The sequence below is a fragment of the Haliotis cracherodii genome, unplaced genomic scaffold (genome assembly GCF_022045235.1).
Source record: "Haliotis cracherodii isolate W230 unplaced genomic scaffold, xgHalCrac1.p SCAF_3, whole genome shotgun sequence".
Taxonomy (NCBI): Eukaryota; Metazoa; Mollusca; class Gastropoda; order Lepetellida; family Haliotidae; genus Haliotis; species Haliotis cracherodii.
Genome location: NW_027266286.1, coordinates 1,727,971 through 1,750,867, shown reverse-complemented (window position 1 = coordinate 1,750,867; position 22,897 = coordinate 1,727,971). Strand labels below are relative to the sequence as shown.

Here is a 22,897-nt window from a genome sequence, read left to right as displayed (position 1 = left end):
GGGTAGGAACATGAGCCATAAAACATGAAACAACCCTCAACACCTCAAAGCTGCGGAGTCATATGGAGGTACACATGTACATCATCACGGACTTGTGTGTAGTTCTGGAACGACCAACATGTTCACTTGTAACCTTCATGTAGATGTCAGATTTCCGAAATACTTTGTCTACTTTCACGATACATTATCTGGTGCAAGTCAAGAAAACATAAAAGTGTTGATATCAATAATTATACGGATCAATTTATCACGGACATGTCGAGTATATCAGAGGGCATCAATTCCTGCACATTAAGGGGTGTGATTGGCAGAGGTTTTGGAGAAGGTAGCATGTCATCAAACCTGAAGAAGAAACAGAATTTAGAATTATTCAGTGACCTTTATAAATAAACATCACGATCAATTTACGCGAGTGTGGCCCTTATTACCCCCCCCCCCCCACCCCCACCCACACGGCATATAATGCGGGGGGATACAGCGATCAGCCAGTCTGTCCGTCCGACGTCCGTCCGTCTGTAACCATTACCTTTTCCAGGGCAGAACTCGAAAACAATTCAGTGTAATTGATAGAAACTTTGAAAATCTATCAGCGAGACACTGAAGTTGTGCCTTTTGCTATTTAGGAATCTTAGAAATTTTTATTTTTTATGTTTCCATGGCAACAGGTTGGATTTAAGTTTTCATATAGAGTGGGTTCACTCACGGAGTAATAAACTGTTAAATATTTCCTTGCTTAACATTGCATGTCTACATATAAACCACATACTGAACTGGTGCCATTTGATATAAAGGCGTTTTAGAAATGTTTATTTTAGAATAACCATTGCAGCTATTTTGACATGTGCTAAGAGAAACGTGGGGTCAGTTCCATGGATTGGGACCATAACGTGTTAAAATGGGTGGGGGATATAGATGACTTCGTTGACTATACGCTTGTTTAGTTATTGTTTCTTGCTTGGTGATCTTTCCTCGCTGCTTGTTTCGAATAAATTCGTCCTGGTACTTGGTAATGATACCTGGTGATACTAAGGCTCACGAAACACAATGAGATTATGTCGATAATACGAGATTATGTCATCCCAAAACACAGACGTGTGATATATATATATATATATATATTACTATGTTGATTTGTCTACTGATATCTAAGGCGGCGCTACATGTTTCCAGTCTTAAGTGTATAAAGTATCCAGTCATAGCGTTCATGTACTCACCAAATACAAGAGCGGAAACAGATGTAGAAAACGAATGTGGTACACGGCTGTGGCAGTGGTAGCTGTGTATGTACAGATTGTGATCAGATGTCCGTTCATACAGAGGAACAAAAATATAGAAATGAAATGTCATCGTTCAACTGGAAGGTGTTAGCGGGTGTTTCAGGTAGGAATATGAGCCATGAAACATGCAACAACCCTCAACACCTAAGAGCTGCCGAGTCATCTGGGAGGTACATATGAACATCATCAAGGAGTTGTAAGTGGACGATCGTGACAAAAGCAGGACACTGTACCAAGGTCCACAGACAAATACAGTTCAGGATAACTCCAACATGCTCAGTTGTCATCTTTGGAATATGCTTGATACGTCTAGGTTTCTGAAATACTTTATATCCATGTATCTTATCTCTGAAGTATACAGAGTATATGAGAGGGTGTCAATTCCAGCACATGAAACGGTGTTATTAGCAGAGGTGTTGAAGCTAGCCGTGACCACCACCTGAAGAAGAAACAGTGTTTTTATTAATTTCAGAATTTATTTAGTAACGTTTATAAACATACATGACGATCTATTCGCGTGTGCATGGTCCTTATCGAATTTGTTGATAGTGGAAGGACGAGTATGGGGAATGCATATACTGACAAAGCTGTTACAGTGAGATATGACGTAGAAGTTAAATCTTGATTCCATATGATGGTAACAATGTTTGCCGTAAGGAATTAATTTCTATGACATAAATAATTGGTTTATGACTTCAGTTTACTTACTGCATCTGGAGAGGTGACACCAGGTTGACGTGGTCGCTGTCTTTGAAGCAGGAAAAGATTGCTGTTTGGTTGATGGAGAGACCATTGGTTGCTGGATGGTGATACTGAGGCTTGTGCAACTGCGCATGGATGGCATCTATTGTCAGCGTCTACCGTCGCCTTTTTCGTATTAACATTTGCTGTTGCCTTGTAACCTCGCCTGAAGCGGTAAGGAGAAAGTTCAGTGACGTGTAGAAACAACCAATTAAAGCACCAGCGTGATGCCAGTGTATTGTTTGAAAGTATGTCAATTGAAATAGATCCTCTTCACACAACAATTTCATATAAAATCAAATTCATGTTAACTCATGGTACGGTATTTTCTCAGTGGACAGACCAGTTTGATGTTGGAAGGCCAGCAGTAATGCAGGTTTCAAACTTTACTACTTTGGTGTGATGCTGATAAACCTAGAGAGATTATCAGGACGTATCAGGAATCTAACACACGATTATAGGCATCTGAGATGTGAGAAGACATATGAGATGTGAGGAAGAATTATCATTGCATGTAGACTGGCGTTCTGCATCAGTCACTCCCTCATATTTCAGCAATTGCAATATGTCAGCAAATAGTTGACTGCCATGGAAACAGTGGTCGGTGGGATGCTAGAATGATTAACGCTGGCACAATCACACTTTGTGACTGGCCCTGAATGTATTCGACAGCAAGCATAATTTAGGTACTGGGTTATCTCGTCTGCCCTGGGTCAGTCACCCCGAGAGTGTGTAGAAGAAACAGTAGTTGTAGCAGTATTAGTAATATAGGGTGAACTCCGTGAAATGTATGTTTGTCTGTTTAACGCCACACTCAACAATGCTCCAGCTATGGCGGCGGTCTGTAAATAATTGGGTCTGGACCAGATAATCCAGTGACTCATCATGTGCATAGATCTCTACAATTGGAATACGATGACATCCATGAACCAAGTTAACGATCCTCACCACTGATCATGTTAGTCGCCTCTTCACTGGGGAAAGTGTGAGTGAGTGAGTGGGGCATTGTGCCTGTATAGCATTATTCGGCTGATATCAGGGCTGAGGACTAGAATGGGCTTTACACATAGAATAACATAAGTTCTGTGTGACAACCCATCTGTACCCAACTTGCTGTCTGCTGTATAGGTATGTAACCTCCATCTAATAAATATACCACATGACGCGCTACTCAATGTACTACTCTGTAATATCATATACTGAATTGAATTAAAACAAAACAAACAAAAAGAACTTACTTGTCATTCCTCCTCCTAGCGTCATTTGCACCATTCCTGCCGGCTTGCGCACACGGCCTCTTCTCTGCAATAAAAGAAAACAATACACCTCACACCTTTACTGTAGCCAAGGTTTCAACAGTCCCACTTACCAGGAATACTTTGTTGGAGCAAGCTCAGTGATTGACGATGCACGCTTACCACTTTGATGAAACCCTCGAGCACATGATATGGTGCTGACAAACCTAGTTTCTGGAATGTCTAAGGAATATTGCAAGTCGGTCCCAATTTATAATAGATGAAATAAAATCTTACCTAAGTCCCCTGTGCCTCGTCCAAAACGCGCAACAGATCCTGGTAGGGCTTCTGTTGTTGCTGCTGCTGCTGCTGCTGCTGTTGTCGTTCCCTCGCAAGTCGCTGCTGTCTCTCTCTTTGTTCCTGTTGTCTCTGTTGGTGCTGTTGCTGCTGTTGTCGTTCCCTCGCAAGTCGCTGCTGTCTCTCTCTCTTTGTTCCTGTTGTCTCTGTTGGTGCTGTTGCTGCTGTTGTCTTCCCCTCGCAAATCGCTGCTGTCTCTCTCTTTGTTCCTGTTGTCTGTTGCTGTTGTTGCTGCTGCTGTTGCTGCTGTTGTCGTTCCCTCGCAAGTCGCTGCAGTCTCTCTCTGCGTTACTGTTGTCTCTGTTGTTGGTGCTGTTGCTGCAGTCTTTGCCGTTGCTGGTTGAGTGTTCTCTGTCTGCGCAGTTGGTCTTGAATATTATTTTGTGCCTGCGTCTGTGAGAAAAAATACCCATTGAGAAACACGTATATCATCATTATAAGATACCTTTAAACTTTTTTATACTTTGAGTGAGTGGGTTGGCTTTTGTGACGAATATTTGAGTCTGAGTTACACTTTCTGGTGTAGTGATAATCCTGACATTTCAAAAAGAATTAGTTTACTTGATTAAGGCAAACCGCAATTTCAAGGAAAACATCTTCAGATTCAAATTCATTTATTTACTCAAAGCCACACTCGGTAGTACAGATAAAATTAACATTACATAAATATTCATAGAACAATTTATGAAATTGGATACATACTTTGAATGTTATGTAACGCTGCATCCAACAATATTCCTACTGGGAATATGTGATTACAACTTCTAAATTTCTCAAAGGAGAGCTCAGGTTTGATATACTCATATACTACCTGTAGAACCAGACATGATATTGGTCTCTTGGATAAGTTGCTGACGAAACCATTTTCGCGTATTCTTGAGGCCAAGGATAGGACAATCCTAGATATGAATATTTCATATGACACACTTATCAACCGGCCCAAGTCACTGGACATCCCAAGTTTTATGAGAGGTTCGAGGTTCTTCCATACGAGAAGAAACCCACAGATAAATCGGATTCAGTGCTTGAAGCCCTCACAACGTCATGCCATAATGACGTCACCACCCACCTCATCTTGGAGAATATCATACCAGACATCACATCACTTCTACAGCGCCTTCTGGCAGATCAGCTCCCTGGTGGCATTCGATGGAACAAAACTTCACAATCACATCCACATTGCACGTCATCTTTAAAACACAACAAACTCCCAGAATCTGTATTTGGTCAGTTGGATCACATAAAGTACAACAAACCATCTTCATCCGTTTACACTCAGGAATCACACATCATTTTCAATGACAACAGAGTTAATGAGTGGATAGCCACTCTATCACATGATTCCCAACAGAATGTCCTCAACCATGCCTCAAAACTTAAAAAAACATCCCTCGCCCAATTAAAACATCGCAAATTAATTATTCAGCAACAAAAGCAGGATGCCCTCAAACGCAAACAAGAGGATGTTGCTCGTAAACTTAAAAGACAGCAAAGTAAACATGATGCCAACCAAGAGTCAATTATGATACATGGACTGTGGCAGTCCCACAATGAAGTGGACAACCGTTTGAATCAATATCGTCAAAGAAGGAGCGTGTGGAGGCACTGAAGTGTCAAATTCGTTTCCGAAATAACAATACACTCTCTCTGTTATATATATATTTAATTATACCCCGCCCAACAAAGTTTGCGGGGGATATAGAGACGGGCTCCGTTCGTCCGTCCGTCCGTCGGTCCGTCACGTTTCGTTTCCGGAGCTTTTCCATCACAAGGGATACGTATTTCAAAGTATCATGTATCTTTAAAGGAAATCGAATTACTACATAAATTTTGATTGTTTTATTTTGTAAATAAATAAATAACTTTTATAATTGGTAGACTTATTCAGTAACTGAGATTGTTAGTGGCTATATCCTCGAAGGGGGTTAAAGTAGTGTAAAATTATTGTCCCCCTAAGAGGGTATGTAAGACCACGTCTTTCAAAGTATGTTTATTTCTGCTCGTTTTTAGACGTAGTATTTATGTTCATTTATTCTGGCTAGATTTGTTATTAATCGCCAACAGCGGAAGGGATGATGTAAATCCGGCTGGGGTCCCATGCAGGTAGCAAAAGTAATGTAAGTCTTCAGCCTTCAGCTGCTGGCGATATATAGCCCTTTTTTATATTGTACCGTCATATATAGTGATATCTTTTATTGTTGTATGCTAGTTTTAAATATTAATCTGTTATATTCTAGTTATTTTACTGTCCATCGATGACAAGTTTTATTTTAGTTAAGACATATGTATTAATAAATGAAATTTCTCGTCACGATATGGCTGAAATATTGCCGATGTGACGTAAAGCATAAACTCACTCACTCGTATCCGAAGCATAACTCATAAACCGTTCATCAAACTTTGCAGGTTTGTCAGGTACATGCTGAACTGGTGCCTTTTGCTATCTAGAAATTTTAGAAATTTGTATTTTTATACGTTTCCATGGCAGCAACATAGACTTAGGTTCCAAGCTCTTCTTTTTTTACAATTTCCATGACAAGTTCCACTTTGGTTGAAAAAGGTTAGGGTTTGTTTAGATTTAATTATGTCATAAATTCTGTAACAGGGGCGGGGGATATAGCCACGTTAGTGGCAAACTCTTGTTGTTACTATCTTGTGCCTGGTATTTAGAACTTTACTCTGAATGTGTGTTTGGAACTTAATTATCACTTAATACTTATTTTTTGTTTATGTAATTTTCAACGGGGTGCTCAATTAAAACAATTGAAAATATCGTATTTTAATATAAAGATTTAGTGAGATATGTTAAGATAATATTTCATGACCAGTGACATAAACTGTTAAATATCAAATGTTATAGACGCATAGTGTTTACATGTAGGTTTATCTTTTAACACTGCACAGAGAACAGCAACCAGAAACGTGGGTGAACGAAGCGTTATTTATTCCAACTGGTCCAGCGGAATCCAACAGAAGGCGTTTGCATGCTTCCTTTGTGATGGCGTGCGTCCCGTGGGCACACCAGAAACCTATGATTGTGGGTTCGAATCCCGGTTCGCACCGATTAGGTTTCTAGGTTGGCAGCACTATACCATATGCTGGTGGGAGTCACCGAATTGGAAAACGTCAAATTACAGACCGCCGCCATAAAGCTGGAATATTGCTGATTATGGCGTTTACCAACACACATCAAGCTGTTGTGTCCACTATGGATATACCTCCACTATGAATATACCTCCACCATGAATATACCTCCACCATTAATATACCTCCGCCATGAATATACCTCCGCCATGGATATACCTCCGCTATGGATATACCTCAGCTATGGATATACCTCAGCTATGGATATACCTCAGCTATGGATATATCTCCGCTATGGATATACCTCAGCTATGGATATACCTCAGCTATGGATATACCTCAGCTATGGATATATCTCCGCTATGGATATACCTCAGCTATGGATATACCTCAGCTATGGATATACCTCAGCTATGGATATATCTCCGCTATGGATATACCTCAGCTATGGATATACCTCAGCTATGGATATATCTCCGCTATGGATATACCTCAGCTATGGATATACCTCAGCTATGGATATACCTCAGCTATGGATATATCTCCGCTATGGATATACCTCAGCTATGGATATACCTCAGCTATGGATATATCTCCGCTATGGATATACCTCAGCTATGGATATACCTCAGCTATGGATATATCTCCGCTATGGATATACCTCCACATATGTTTACAGTAATTAGCTCAAGTACTCTCCTGCACTGAGGCAACCTCTCTTTAAATTATGAAATTTTGGGGATTTACAGATAAGATTGATCTGTTTCGGAAATTGTTGGTGGTAGATGCTTGTAGAAGTAGATTAGCGTGTATCTTGGTAAAATTGAGTGAGTGAGTGAGAGTTAAAATTAAATTTTAAGTCACATCGGCAATATTTCAGCCATATCGTGACTATCAAGGGTTTGATATAATAAATACTATTAAACGTATAACAAAAATTGCCAACGAAGGACAGTAAAAACACTAGATTTATCACAGAAAGAGATATAAAACTAGTATGGAATCATAAAAAAGAGAACTATACATTACAATAACATGATAAAAACGGGCTATAAATCGCCAGCTACCGAAGGTAGATCACCACATTGGGGACCATGGGGACTTACAGTACCTTTGCAACCTGCATGGACCCCAGCAGGATTTACACCATCCCTTCCGTCTCTGGCGGTTGTACCTAATTTTAGCCACAATTAAAATTACAAATATGCTACGTTTAAAAGCGTAGTAGATGTAAGTATTCTTTGAATGATATGGACTTACGATATCCTCTCAGGGGGACAATAATTTTACTGTACTTGAACCCCCTTCAAGGATACAGCCACTTACAATCTCAGATATAAATTAATTCTACTAATTTTAAAAAAATATTATACACAAAACATTAACAATTTATGAGTCAATTCTATTTCTTTTAAAAAACCAATAACTAAATGAGTACTTATAGTATTAAAAAGATCATTTATAGATTTGACCGGGAAATATTTATCCTTTGTGATGGAAAAATCAACACAGTCAAGCAAGATTATGCTTGACGGTGATTCTTTCATCACAAGGGATGGAGAACGGAGGAGCCTCACCTTTCAACAAATATTCATGGGTGTAACGGCAATGGCCAATATGGCATCGTCGCATAATAACCTCTTTAAATCTGGACTGACAACCCAAGTACGTGTTTAAAACTTGGTACAACGTCCTGATTCAGACACTATCGTCCACTTACAAGTCCCTGATGGTGTCAATGTGTACCTCCTGATGACTCGGCAGCTCTCAGGTATTGAGGGGTGTTTCATGTTTCATGTTTCATGTTTCACATTTCTACCTGAAACACCCGCTAACACTTTCTAGTTGAACAATGACTCGGTTGTATTCACAAGCATTTTCTAGGGTCATTGTTTTTGGTCAACGTCTTCAGTAAGGGGATTGTGAAAGATTTTTATACGCGGATTGCAATGATCGTGTCAGATTTTAATTGTATGCCCGACAACGTATCAAATTACAAATAATTAAAACGTCACCTCAACAAAATATTTCAGTTTGTATTTTTGATAAGACGAGTTGAAGGCGTCTGTTCCTAATCATTTGCGGTGCTATGGTAGAATATTGGCAGTATCAGTCTACAACGAAGGTGGATGTTTGTTGAACATAACTACAAATGACAAGGTAAGTTTCAAACTGCGCTTATTTGATGGTTAAAAAGTGTAACTTATTTTATAGACAGGCTGTTCGAAACAACTGTCTTAAGACATTCAGAACTCCCCAGGCTTATAGAACACCGCGTTCATAAGTTAAATTCTAAATTCTACAGAAAGACTCTTCCTACAAGACTTCCTACTGATCTTTTCGTTTACTCGACACCCCTTTTGTCAATTCAGTTCTAAGTTTGTGTTCCTGTGTGTGAGAATTTACATCCGATTACAATCTGTACTTGTACAGGCACGCTTCCCCAGCTGTACACTACACCGTCTACCACAGCTATACACTACACCGTCTACCACAGCTGTACACTACACCGTCTACCACAGCCTTACACTACACCGTCTACCACAGCTGTACTCTACACCGTCTACCACAGCTATACTCTACACCGTCTACCACAGCTATACACTACACCGTCTACCACAGCCTTACACTACACCGTCTACCACAGCTGTACACTACACCGTCTACCACAGCTGTACACTACACCGTCTACCACACCTCAGCTCTAGTCTATGGTGAGTATATGAACGCTTGATCCCTGCAATTTAACTGGATACTTTATATACACAATGGAGACTGGAAACATCTAGAGACGACACTCGATTGCACCTACAGCCTAAGACACTAGTTGACAAATGATGATGCGACTATGCTTGCCGTAAAAGGCGACTATGCTTGCCGTAAGAGGCGACTAACGAGATCGGGTGGTCAGGCTCGCTGACTTGGCTGATACATGTCATTGACCGCCGTCATATAGCTTGAATATTGCTGAGCGCGGCGTTAAACAACAAACAAATAAACACATGTGTGATTGTACTCACGTTGATCATTCTACCATCCCATCGACCACTGTTCCCTTGTCAGTCAAATGTTAGCTGTAATATTGCGGACTGCGGCGTTCTACAACATTCACCCCCTCACCATTCCACATGCAATGGTGACTCTACCTCCCTTAGATGTCACAGAAACTCCAATTCCATACACCGTCAAGTATATGATATTAGACCATCTTTAGAATATAGAAATCTTCCAATCACAATGACACATGTTGACACACAATGAGGATGGTCACTGGAGTAAAGATAACTCTTAAATTCAAAACAATAAACTGTTGAAACAAGTTCATACTTTTAACGTATTTAATCAATTACACTATTTTCTATAATGAACAATGTTTCTCCACTAATTGTGGATAAGTTAACTTTTTATATGTGAACTCAGTTAAATTCCCGTCTTGGAACTAAACTATACGCACATGTTGCAACCTGACAACTTTTGCTAAATTGAACTGAAAAACCACAGTTATCGTAACATGTTAAGTGCCTCTTGCACGTGAAGCACAACATTTTCATGTCCATTGAATGTTCGTTTGGGTGCGTTTTGGCGCACTGTTTTTAATGCTGCGTTTTCGCGCACAGTCCTTCTGTCCAGTCACTTTTGTCAAATGATGTGGAAAGGAAATTCTTTGAATAGCTGGTTTGTCTGACATATGCTGAAATAACAAACGAGTCAAGCAGTCCTTCTTAATATTTCTGGGAATTAAAAACAAGATTTTCAAACATTATTTTATTTCTGAAGGTAATGTCCAGCCTCAGTTGCCACCAGCCACCAGCCCCACTTGCCACCTGCCTCAGGTACCTCACCCGACATACACTTAGCCTACATTGATCAGTCTCTGTTACCAAACTAATCCCGACTTACCAAGACAGAAAATCTCTTCAGCTATCCATAGTCTCACCGTGAACAAAGTTATAGTTTCTAAAGTTGGTGTTCGTAGATAAGTGTGTACGTTGGCAAGAAATAGATGTTCCTATCCCGGTGTTTGTCGTTAACATATATGAAAAAGGCAGTGAACAATCTCCTTATCACTTCAGGTGCCGTTTCAGAGGACCAGAACGCAGCCTCAGTCACCTTAACAGTTGCCAGGCGTAGTTGCCGTCTATCCAGTTTCCACCAGCCTTAACCTCATCCACTAGCTGCCATTGGTCTCGCCGCCAACAGTCCATTGGTCATCGAGTCATTCCTCCTTCACGTCCATGCCATCTGGTGTTACCTCCTCAGATGCAGTGGGTAAAACTCTACATTTATACTGTAGGGATTAATTCTTAATGTATAATATTGAATTCCTACTGTGTATTTCCCTTGAACAGTTGTTATATAAGTGCATGCATTTCCGACATTATTTGTATTCGGCTGTATCAGGCATTTTCTAGGGTGATTGTATTTGACCAACCGTCGTCATTAAGGGGATTGTTGTGAAAGATTGTAATCGCTGGTTAAAACGTCACATCAACAAAATATTTCAGTTAACATGTGTGATGCTATGAGTTAAAGCAGGATATTCCTACACATGTGCGGTGCTGTGGTAGGATGTTGGAAGTATCAGTCTACCACTGACGTGGATGGAAGTTGAACAGAAATATGTGACAATGTAAGTTTTAAACTGCGCTTATTTGATGCTTAAAAATCACAAGATCCTCGCATTGACAGAGTGTTCCTAACAACTTTCTTAAGAAGTACAAAACTTCCTATCTGTCTGACGTGGATGGAAGTTGAACAGAAATAAGTGACAATGTAAGTTTTAAACTGCGCTTATTTGATGCTTAAAAATCACAAGATCCTCGCATTGACAGAGTGTTCCTAACAACTTTCTTAAGAAGTACAAAACTCCCTATCTGTCTCTTTCATTTACAGAACACTCCTCTGGTCAGTTCAGTTCTAGGTTCGTGTTCCTGTGTGTGAGAAATTACATCTGATCACAATTTGTACTTGAACAGGCATCCTTGTCCACGCTTTACCCCGTCTACCGCACCCGTCTACCGCACCCGTCTACCGGACCCGTCTACTGCAACCGTCTACCACATCCGTCTACCGGAACCGTCTACCACATCCGTCTACCGGACCCGTCTACTGCAACCATCACCGCTCTAATCTATGGTGAGTGTAAGAATGCTCGGTCGCTGCAGTTTATGTCTGTAGTATTGATTGTATACCAGTTGAACCACTTTCATCTACGAATGCGATATCATATATTATATTCTACTCAAAAGAAGTTAGGGATCACCCGAGTCTTTCATACTGGTAATGTTAATCTGTCATGGCATGACATATGAAAGAATCAGGTGATCCTTAACTTCTTTTGAGTAGTATATATACGTATCGTTACTCAGTGATTTTGTCTTGCGAAGTTGCGACCCTAGTTTGACACTCGTGTATACCAACGTTTATGTGTAGCTGATGACTTAAGTACTGTTAATTAAATGTTTGGCAGCATGTTTATTTCATTTGGCCTTTTCCATATTTTTAGAACATATCAGATCATTTCAAATTGTCAAACTATCATCACTAAAATATAAACAGAGAAAGTTCAGAATTGTACCTTCAGTGCTTCATTGGATGATGACGGGTTTGAAATATTTTTTATAGTTTGGACAATTCGCATTCTCTCATATTCACGTTTTACCTCATTTGGCCTACTTTCTGTAATGGAGAAATCATGACAATCAACATCCGAGTGTTTCTTCGCCTTCAATCATGTTATGGTTGATAAATAACTCCGCTAATAGTGTTAGGAATGACCTTTTGTTGTTTGTTTGTAGTTGGGAGAACATTTTGTACTCTCCTCTCATTATTACGGTTGTAAAACTGTGCAATAATTCGATAGCAGACAATTCCTTCTTCCCCGTAGATATTATATATGTTGTTGCTATATTTTACACCTTGGCATTAATAGGCTTCCATACCACAGGACCCGTGAAGAACCGGGGTTAGAATAGGTCTTCAGCAACCCTTCCTAACGAGCAATGCTTGTAGTATGAGGCGACTAACGGGATCGGGTGGTCAGGCTCAGCGACAAGGTTGATGCATGTTATCGTATCCCAATTGCGTGGATCGATGTTCATGATGTCGATCGCTGGATTGTCTGGTACAGACTCAATTATTAATAGACCGCCGCCATAAAGCTGGAATATTGCTGATTGTGTCATTAAACAACATACCAACAACAACCATACTACAGCCCTGTCATAGATCATTAGGCAAATAATGATACCAAACGGTTGTATAGCATATCAGTCATGGGGGCAAGGGTACTGGTGCAATTATTTTCAGTAATTCCTTTTCATGCTAATTGTCTACGTCATTACATTGTCACATTTTTTTCATTGTTTGCGAAGCGTACCATAGCAACGTCACGTCATATCAAGCCATGGCTTGCATTTAATTAATATTGACGCCATTCCTTGTTTATGACGTCAGTCTCTGACGTAGTCAATCTGTTATTGGAACTGAGATGATGTCTCCACTATTCATAAAACAAAAAACACATGGGGTGACGTTGGTAATATATAGAGGATATTTCATGTGTCGAGTGAAACATCATGTTTCTCTCATTGTAAGATATTGTAAGAAAACGTGTCTGTTTAAATGTGTGATTACTTTGTACATTTGTTTTTAATAAAGTTTTAATAAGCTATGTTGTCAAGTTGTTACCTGGTGGCGCCGCAATTTGCTGCCACATCCCTTTGTCGTGCCTGGATCCCTGATCGTGGGTCTGAATCCCGGATCCCAACTTGTGGGCACCACGCTCCTTCTGACTGGTTTCACCAGTGCCCAACGTGTCCGACCTGCATCATTTCAAGCTTTCCTCCCACATCTATGACTACAATGGAGAGAGTTTTCTAGTTTGTTGTTTAACGCCACACTCCGCAATATTCAAGCTGTATGACGGCGGTCTGTAAATATTCCAGTCTGTACCAGACAACCCAGTGGTTGACATCATGAGCATCAATCCACGGAATTGGGATACGATAACATGTATCAACCAAACAGTCAATATTAATGCCAAATTCCTTTTCTCCGAATTGGTATCAGCAGAACATTATACGCGGAACAAGAATAAAAAACAACGTGCTTTTATACGATGAACGACAACGGAAACACGAATATAAAAATGTGTTACATGATGTGTGACAGTTAACGCAAATGGCGGACATAATCCATGTTGAATGCCGTATGACTTATTTGTGACAAACCCGTGCCATTTGGACACAAGCCAAATGAGTGAGTGAGTGAGTATGGTTTTACGCCGCTTTTAGCAATATTCCAGCAATATCGCGGCGGGGGACACCAGAAATGGGCTTCACACATTAGTACCCATGTCGCGAATCGAACCCAGGTCTTCGGCGTGACGAGCGAACGCTTTAACCACTAGGCTACCCGACCGCCCCTCGAAGGGATGGAGTGGCATCAACACCAGATGCTGCTTCAGACAAAAACGATAACTGCTATGCTCATGTAATTTTGAGGGAATATTGTAAAAATATCTACAAAAACATGTATTTTGTTAAAGAGCACATTTATCAATCAACTCATTTTTGCTAATGTTGTGCTTGAAAATTAAGATTGTAAAATTAGATGCGGATAAAAATTACAAGAAGGTGTTTTTTTGTTTTAAAATGATTTCCACAATGTAATATTCAAACCCCGTGGGGATTCAGAGTTGTCTTGCCTGATCAATATAGTAGAACCTCCAGTAGTTTTATTACTTGCAGGTGAAAACGAATGATAGCAATTATATTGCCTTAAATCAAATACATCGTTATACTTAAGATATGTCTCTTGGAGACACAGTGCTGATGGTTTAAAGTCCTGAACTAGCAATTCTATCCTCAATTTTTCCTCAGTCCTCTGCAAATCCACTGCATCAAATGAGGCATTTGAGTCATGGCAGCTCAATAGATGACCTTAGACGCGAGCGTGAAGAAGATAAACTGCTAGCACTGGCCTGTGAAGACGGAGTTACCCTCATATCCAAAGGTCCAAATGAGTTATGAACAGGCACCTCTGAAGGAGAGGATGTCTTAAGATGTTGTCTATTTAGGGTTTTTCTTTCTGTCTTTGTCATATATACATTACCTGTTTTTTCAATAACTGGTAATGGGCTGAATGATGGATGTTGTTTCTACTGGTTGATCAGAGTGAACCCACGTGGCAACTCAGTTTGACATTCGATTGATGAAGTGGAAACAGAGCTAGACACTGCATCATAAAGAGGTAATCGGTGATGGTAACTGGTTAGTTACTTGTTTTTTGGCTTCCAGATACGACATATTGTTGTTGTGTTTCAGTTGCAATATCTGTGACTCAGTTTTCATACAGGACAGGACTTCATGTTGGCGGCACTCGTGAAGAGCAGCCTCCCCGTTGTGAGTGCTGGGTAACGCTAATAGCTCTTCCCCCGTGTGGCACTCGTGAAGAGCAGCCTCCCCGTGGTGAGTGCTGGGTAACGCTAATAGCTCTTCCCCCGTGTGGCACTCGTGAAGAGCAGCCTCCCCGTTGTGAGTGCTGGGTAACGCCAATAGCTCTTCCCCCGTGTGGCACTCGTGAAGAGCAGCCTCCCCGTGGTGAGTGCTGGGTAACGCTAATAGCTCTTCCCCCGTGTGACACTCGTGAAGAGCAGCCTCCCCGTTGTGAGTGCTGGGTAACGCCAATAGCTCTTCCCCTGTGTGGACCGGCGGTAGAATGTGTCCTCAGCACCCCACTGCTTGTCATACGAGGCGACTAAATTGGGCAACCTGGTTGCCGTGGGTTGCTCCCCTGTGTCGGTGGAGGAAGGGATTCTGGTGGTTGAGGGCATTGGAACCAGGAACAGTGTTCCTTTGCCCAACACACCACTTTGACCCTGACTTCACCTAGACGGGTGGTAGAATTGGCCCGATTCTATCAATCAGCTGGTCACGCCATGCCCACTTTAGATATATACTCAACAATATATATACAGGAACAAAAGTCCCTGTGAGACCAATATTTTAGTGTATTTTTCAAACAAGTAAAGTTTGGTTTTCGATATTGTACATGTAAATGTATGGATTCAAGTCACAAAAACGCTACTGCTACAGAAAAGCATGCATTCCATGCAAACGTTGACTTTTATGCAAGCCCCATGCATTTCACTACTCAAGAATGAGTATGAAAACATGTGCGTTAACGGAATTCTATATGCATTGTTTAGCATCGTGCTGACAACAACCAGTCAGAAAAACAGCAATATAACGCAAGTATTCAACATTACGAAATGCCTCGCCTGTCCGAAAATGAGCGTCTGCGAGCCATCGTTATGCTTGAAGCAGGATCGAGTCAACGTGATGTTGCAAGACAATGTAACGTCCACAGAAACACCATTTGGTGTTTATGGCAACGTTCGCAACAGACGAATGGAGTCAGAGACCATCCTTGGAGTGGCAGGCCACGCGTAACCAATAATCGACAAGACAATTGGATTCGAACAACACAATTACGAAATTCCAGCCTGAAACAGTGACTGCAAGAAGCATCCCTGGCCTTCAACGAATATCTTCACAAACCGTACCTCGCCGTCTCAGATGTGCAGGGATTGTCGCCAGAAGACCCGCCAGACGTCCCATTTTGACAGGGAACCACCGTCAAATACGTCTACAGTGGTGCAGACAGCGTCTACGCTGGACAGCCATGCAGTGGAAACAAGTTCTATTCACTGACAAATCTCGTTTTCACCTCAGTCACAGCGATGGACGGATTCGAGTGTACCGACGTCGAGGTGAACGTTACGTCAATCATTGTGTCATGGAAGAAGATTGGTTCGTGGGGGTAGCGTTATGGTATGGGGTGAGATTACAGCAAGACAGAGGACCCGTTTGATAGTGGTAGAGGTAAATCTCAATGGACAGCGCTACCGCGACGAGATCATCGGCCCTGTTGTTCTACCGTTTTTGCGTCGTCATGGCCCAGGTATTACCTTTCAACATGACAACGCCAGGCCTCATATTGATCAACTTGTTCAGGATTCTCTTCAACAAAACAATGTGAATGTCATCCTCTGGCCGGCTCGCTCCCCTGATCTCTCACCAATCGAGCACATGTGGGATGAGATGGATCGGCGCCTTCTACGTCAACCACGTGTTCCACAGACACTCCAGGAACTTCGAAACATGCTCCAGCAGATATAGACAGATATCCCACAGGACTTTGTGCGACGCCTGGTCCATTCCATGAGACGAAGATGTGTTGCTTACATCGCAACCAGAGGTGGACACACACGCTATTCATTTGTAAATTAACATTATGGCATGTTCATGGTTTTTTTTATGAAATCACGCATTTTCTGAAGTCAGTATGGCAAATTAAACCATTTGAACACTAACAGGAGTCTTTTATCTGTTGCAAATCGAAATTGTCATTGAAGATTATGAATCTGATAACAACTTATGTATATTTAATGACGATTCAAGCACATATTTACATCCTGTCACCGGAACTTATTCTGCACTTGATCTGTCCTTTACAGATTCAGATGGTCCGTACATGACGACCGTTGTAGAAGTGATCACTTTCCTACTGTTCCAAAAGCTGTAAAACCAGTTGATGACCCATCTTCACCACGGTGGACTTTTACAAAGGCAAATTTATCTTTGTATGAAATTTTTGTACGGAAAAAATAAAGCCTGACAATTTCAGAAATGTACCCATACAGTTGTTTTCAGCTAAACTGAATCATAGTGCTGGCCAAACAATTCCTAAGTCCTCTGCAAATCCTCATATTCGTAAACCATGGTTTAATAACGACTGCAAACAAGCAAGAAAGTGTAGGAAGAAAGCGGAAAAGTATTTCCGCAAACACCCTACTGTTCATAATTTGAATAATGTTAAAATTACTAATGCTAAAGCACGACGTGCTTGTAAACAAAATAAGCGACAATCTTGAAGGAACTATGTCTCCAATATTAATTCACGGGCACCCATGTCACGGGCACCAAGGTATGGTACATGGTTAAAAGAATAAAAGGCAAAGGTTCCAAATCGTCTGTACACTATCTGAAACACAGTTACAAATTTATAACTGATAAAATTGATATTGTGAATAAACTTGGCGAAACTCTTGCAAAACATTCTTCATCATCAAATTATGAGATATCAGAAACAACAGGAAAAGAAAAAAGTTAATTTTGATTCTAACAATGGTGAAGATTACAATGAAGTCATCGCATTGCATGAGCTACATACCGCTCTTGAGCAAGCTCATGAAACTGCAGCAAGGGATGATAATATCCACTATCAGTTATTGACGCATTTGCCTCAATCATGCCTTGAGACACTTTTAGATATTTTTGACCAAATATGGACTTCAGGGAATTTTCCTCCTTCGTGGCATAATGCCATTGTAGTCCCTATCCCAAAACCTGGCCGGGATCATACAGATCCATCAAATTATCGCCCTACATCGTTAACTAGTTATGTTTGCAAAACCATGGGACGAATGGTGAATAATAGATTAGTTTGGTATCTCGAAACCAATTACCTTCTCACAAATATTCAGTGTGGTTTCCGGAAAAATAGAAGTACTATTGATCATTTAGTACGGTTAGAATCCTTTGTTAAAAATGCTATTGTATTTAAACAACACCTAGTATCAATTTTCTTTTATCTTGAGAAAGCATATGATACTACCTGTAAGCATGGCATTTTAAAGGATTTACATGATTTGGGCTTGAGAGGTCGTTAACCTCATTTTATATCTCCCTTTTTAACAGACAGGCAATTTCAAGTCCGAGTGGGTACAACCCTGTCTGACCCACAAGGCAGTATTTTGCCTGTCACTTTATTTAGTATTAAAATAAATAGTCTGTACCTGAACTATTTTTGAATGGCACCCCTATCAAAGTTGTAAAGGAGGCAAAATTCTTGGGACTCATCTTTGATAGCCATTTGACTTTCTTACTACATAGTAAATCACTTAAAGCGAAATATCTGAAGGCACTCGATTTGTTGAAAGTTGTATCTAATTCAAAGTGGCGAGGGGATCAGACAACCCTCTTACACTTATACGGGTCATTGATCAGTTCAAAACTTGATTACGGCTCCGTCGTCTATGGTGGAGCCTGCAAAAGTAATTTACAAAAACTAGATACTATCCATCACCAAGCACTGAGGCTTTGCCTTGGAGCCTTTCGGACTTCACCTATTCCAAGTATGTCTGTTGAGGCGGATGAGCCTTCTATCTAACAACGCCGTCTGAAACTATCTTTACAATACGTCACTAAATTATATCCTAATCAGTCAAATCCAGCTTTTAATTGCGTATTTAATCCTCTTTACGAAAATATTTAAAATAGGAAAACATCTCTTGTTCCACCACTTGGAATAAAAATTAAATCTGTCGTTTCTGCTGCTAACATTAACTTTCAAGATAATACGGAAGCCTTTTAGGGCCATTTGTATTTTAATTTTTTTCGATACTATCTTGAAATTTCAAGATACTAAGTTCAAATTTCAAGATACTTTCTTGAAATTTCAAGCTACAGAGGTTGAAATTTCAACATATTAAGTTGAAACTTCAAGATACGAGTACTAAGTTGAAATTCAAGAGACTAAGTTGAAATTTGTTGGTTACCATGCCATGTTGATATCATTGGTAACACAATGACCAATGCTGCTGCAAAAACAGCACTAAACAAATCTGTGACACCACCTCTGATCCCACACACTGACTTTAAACCTGTGATTAGATCTTACATTCGTGATCTAATGCAAAAGAAGTGGGACACCCAAGTAGGTGTAAATACGCTACATGCAATAAAACAGACCATCGGTTACCAAAATGGTTACACTTACTTGGGTTGTCAGTCCAGATTTGAAGAGGTCAGTATGCGACGATGTCGTATTGGCCATTCTCGTTATACGCACGAATATTTGTTAAAAGCTGAAGATCCTCCATTCTGTATCCCTTGTGATGAGAGAATCACGGTCAAGCATGTTTTGCTTGACTGTGTAGATTTTTCTCTCACAAGGGATGAATATTATCATTCAACTTCTTTAAAGGATCTTTTCAATAATGTCAGTACTCCTTTTATTCTTGTTTTTTTAGGACGTCAACACTGCTTCCGCGAGTGGCCAATGTGACATTGTTGTCCTCCCCTGCCCTCAGTATCAGTCTACACTGCTCCAAGTTACCTAGAAACTATTGGATTTATATTTTGTTGAATATTTTGATTTGTCTTTCGGTTTTCATTTTTTTTAAATTCAAATCGGAGTAGCCGCCAATACATCGATCTGCAAAACAATAATGCATGGGATGCCTGATCGCTGTGCAGAGTTGTGTCCCTTGGGCACGCCAGAAACTTATGATCTTGGGTTCGAAACCCCGTTCGCTCCGATTATGTTTCTAGGTTTGTCAGCACCATTCCCGTGTTCGTCGGTTTCACCAAAGTGGTAAACGTCTGAGACCTGCATCACTTCGGGCTTTCCTCCCACATTAAGCTGACAAGCCGTGATATAACTGGAATACTGTTAAAAGCGGCGTTAAACCCAACTCACTCACTCACTCACTCACTCACTCACTCATCAAGAGATTTTAGCATGACGTAAGCCTGATATGTAGTCTTTTGTTGTTATGGTGAATTAAGGAGTCGATTTTTTTATTGCTCTTAGGTATATTAAATATATTGAAGAGGACCAAGAAGAACCATGTTATTAGGGGTATTTCTTATTAAATCTGAGAAAGGTTTTGCGGAATAAGGTTGCATACTTTCTATGAAGTTTTTGAATGAAGTTCCCCAAAAATGTCAGCACCATAACACAATAATGGAATTATCTTACTGTCAAATATTTTAAAGTTGTTTTACTACATTACTACACTTTGGCGCTAGAATACATACACGCGCTAGAATGCAATATCATATATTCTAGCGATTGCGATTAGTTCTAGCGGTTGCGAGCACTGAGATCTGATTTTAAAATGAGATTGCACTGGAATATTGTGTTGCGGTGAATTTCCTGTGGGTGACCGTAAATCAAAATGAACAGGCTATTTAAAGGTGCACTGATCTAACGCAATTCCCAGGGACTGGTTGTTGCCTTTGTTATTGTTTTTTTCCCAGTGAGTACCTGGATGTATAGCAGAAATCTAGACTAGTTCGCGACCTCTGCTGCGCCATTCGTAAGCGCATTAGTCACTTTTATGGGTAGTAATAAGGGCGTATGGTCACATTGATCAACAAAATGAAATACTGTTTTCGAGATAATAAGGAAATGTAGGTATCTTTGTGGGTAGCATCGGTGGTGACGAAGTTTTGATAAGTCACTTGCTTGGCAATTTTGCGATTTTCGTTTACACTATTTTTGACTTGCAAAACTAAGTAAATATTTCACCTGAGCATTGTTTTTTTTATAGTATGTATATTTTTTTACTGTCAAAATGTGTAACATTTTCAAATTTATTAAACGTCTAAATATTCAGGGTTTTTTCAAAGTGACTGAAAAAAACCATTTCCATCTGTATTATTATAATAACGAACTCCAAACATTTTGATGTTTAATATCATCACCAAGAGACTGAAAATGTTACGTTGAAAAGTACATGTCTATGTTGTTTGGCTTCTAATCCTACATAATAATATGTTGTGATGATTGTAGGCCCTTTTGATCGTCTTAATCAATCTGGGCAGATTTTTTTAGTCAAAATGACTGAAATATTTGCACATTTTATAAATTGCCTGAGAGAATCGCATTTTACAAACTGATGGTAATATATACACGCTTACAAAGGAAAAGACCTGTGAAAACAACGTCTATCGCGCATTGAAGAATTTCTCAACCAAGACGTAGAGAAACAAGAACGAATCGGTTCAAAAGAAGGAAAACAAAATGCAAATACTATAATTACAACCTACCAAAGTTATGTGTATAAATTTTAGGCAGCTTCCTTGTTCGTGAATGTATCCATGAATATCCACACAAAGGAACAATATCCCACTCGCCTGCAGCTGTACAAAGAAACTTATTCGATGTCACGTGTCTCTATGACAATCAAATATTTTTAAAGATATCTATCGTTTCGGGATATTATAACCCGTGTTCGTTTCTCAAATGATCACTTGGATTGTTTCAGGTGTTTTACATAGGTGTCAAGTGTCAAGTCTCAATGGTCGGCTGAGAAAGCCCTCGTGACAACTATTTTCATAACGTCCACAGTTCCTAAAAAATCCATTGAGTGAGAGATAACAATGATCAATCAAACAACGTATTACCAGTTAACCCTTTGAACAAAGTATGTTGTTTTTACATCGGCACTTCACGCCATGGTATGAGTGTATTCCCTTTGTTTTAGTAAACCTAGACATGTAAACACTCACTTTTGACATATCAACTGTGCAAGATAACAGTAATTAATCAATCAACGTATTTTCTGTTAATCCTTTGATGACTAGGAACGATCCGTTGATTTACAAAAAAAAGTAAATCAACTGATCATTCGCCTCTTGCTGGTCTGCCACGTGCATATTACATAACACACATTTCACCTCACTTCAAACCTGGATTTAGATTGAATAATTACCCCAGACACAATAAATGCCAAATGGGAACCTTTGTCAGGTAATCTAAGTGGTGCTACCACTAATTGTACCTGTAATAAATTCATTAACTGAGCATCAAGTGATTGACGACAAATACACAAGTGTAGGGTTATACGAGAAAACGTGGATGACAACAAGGGAGTAGTAATTATTGACGCAATCCGAAATCCGAAAATGCTTTCACTGCAGGGATACTTTTAGGCTGAAGAAATTAATTAACATGCGCACTTTGACGAAATCTTTATAGATCACAGTTAACCAATCAGTGTTTATGCAAAAATGCGTAAAACAAATATTGCCTCCAGCCTCCAAGTTTATTTAGCTGTCCATGCAGACGGTAGCCCATGCAGTCTCTGGTCACGCCCAGTTGCGTTACGTATCATCCAGGTACTCACGGGGGGAAAACAATAACAAAGGCAACAACCAGTCCGGGGAATTGCGTTAGATCAGTGCCCCTTTAAAGCGCTCGGCTTGTTGCTCAAACCAAATTGAATAGTGGAACCAGTTTAGTGGTGAAAAATCATATAAACTCCTTGACATTACATGCCACATTTAATCGAGGTCTGGAGTTTAGGCCCTAAGCAGAACCTGGGTCCCGTCTATCAATTTGCGCAAG

At 40.1% G+C, this 22,897-nt stretch overlaps 1 protein-coding gene across 1 annotated transcript; it reads right to left on the bottom strand.

The window, feature by feature from the left end:
- Window positions 1-3,277: 3,277 nt before the first annotated feature.
- Window positions 3,278-4,684, bottom strand: LOC139474107 (probable serine/threonine-protein kinase DDB_G0291918). Its single transcript, XM_071256976.1, has 3 exons — window positions 4,680-4,684; window positions 3,551-4,003; window positions 3,278-3,320 (listed from the first exon to the last, which is right to left on the bottom strand). The coding sequence occupies exons 1-3, from the start codon at window positions 4,682-4,684 to the stop codon at window positions 3,278-3,280; spliced, it is 501 nt and encodes a 166-aa protein (XP_071113077.1).
- Window positions 4,685-22,897: the final 18,213 nt, after the last annotated feature.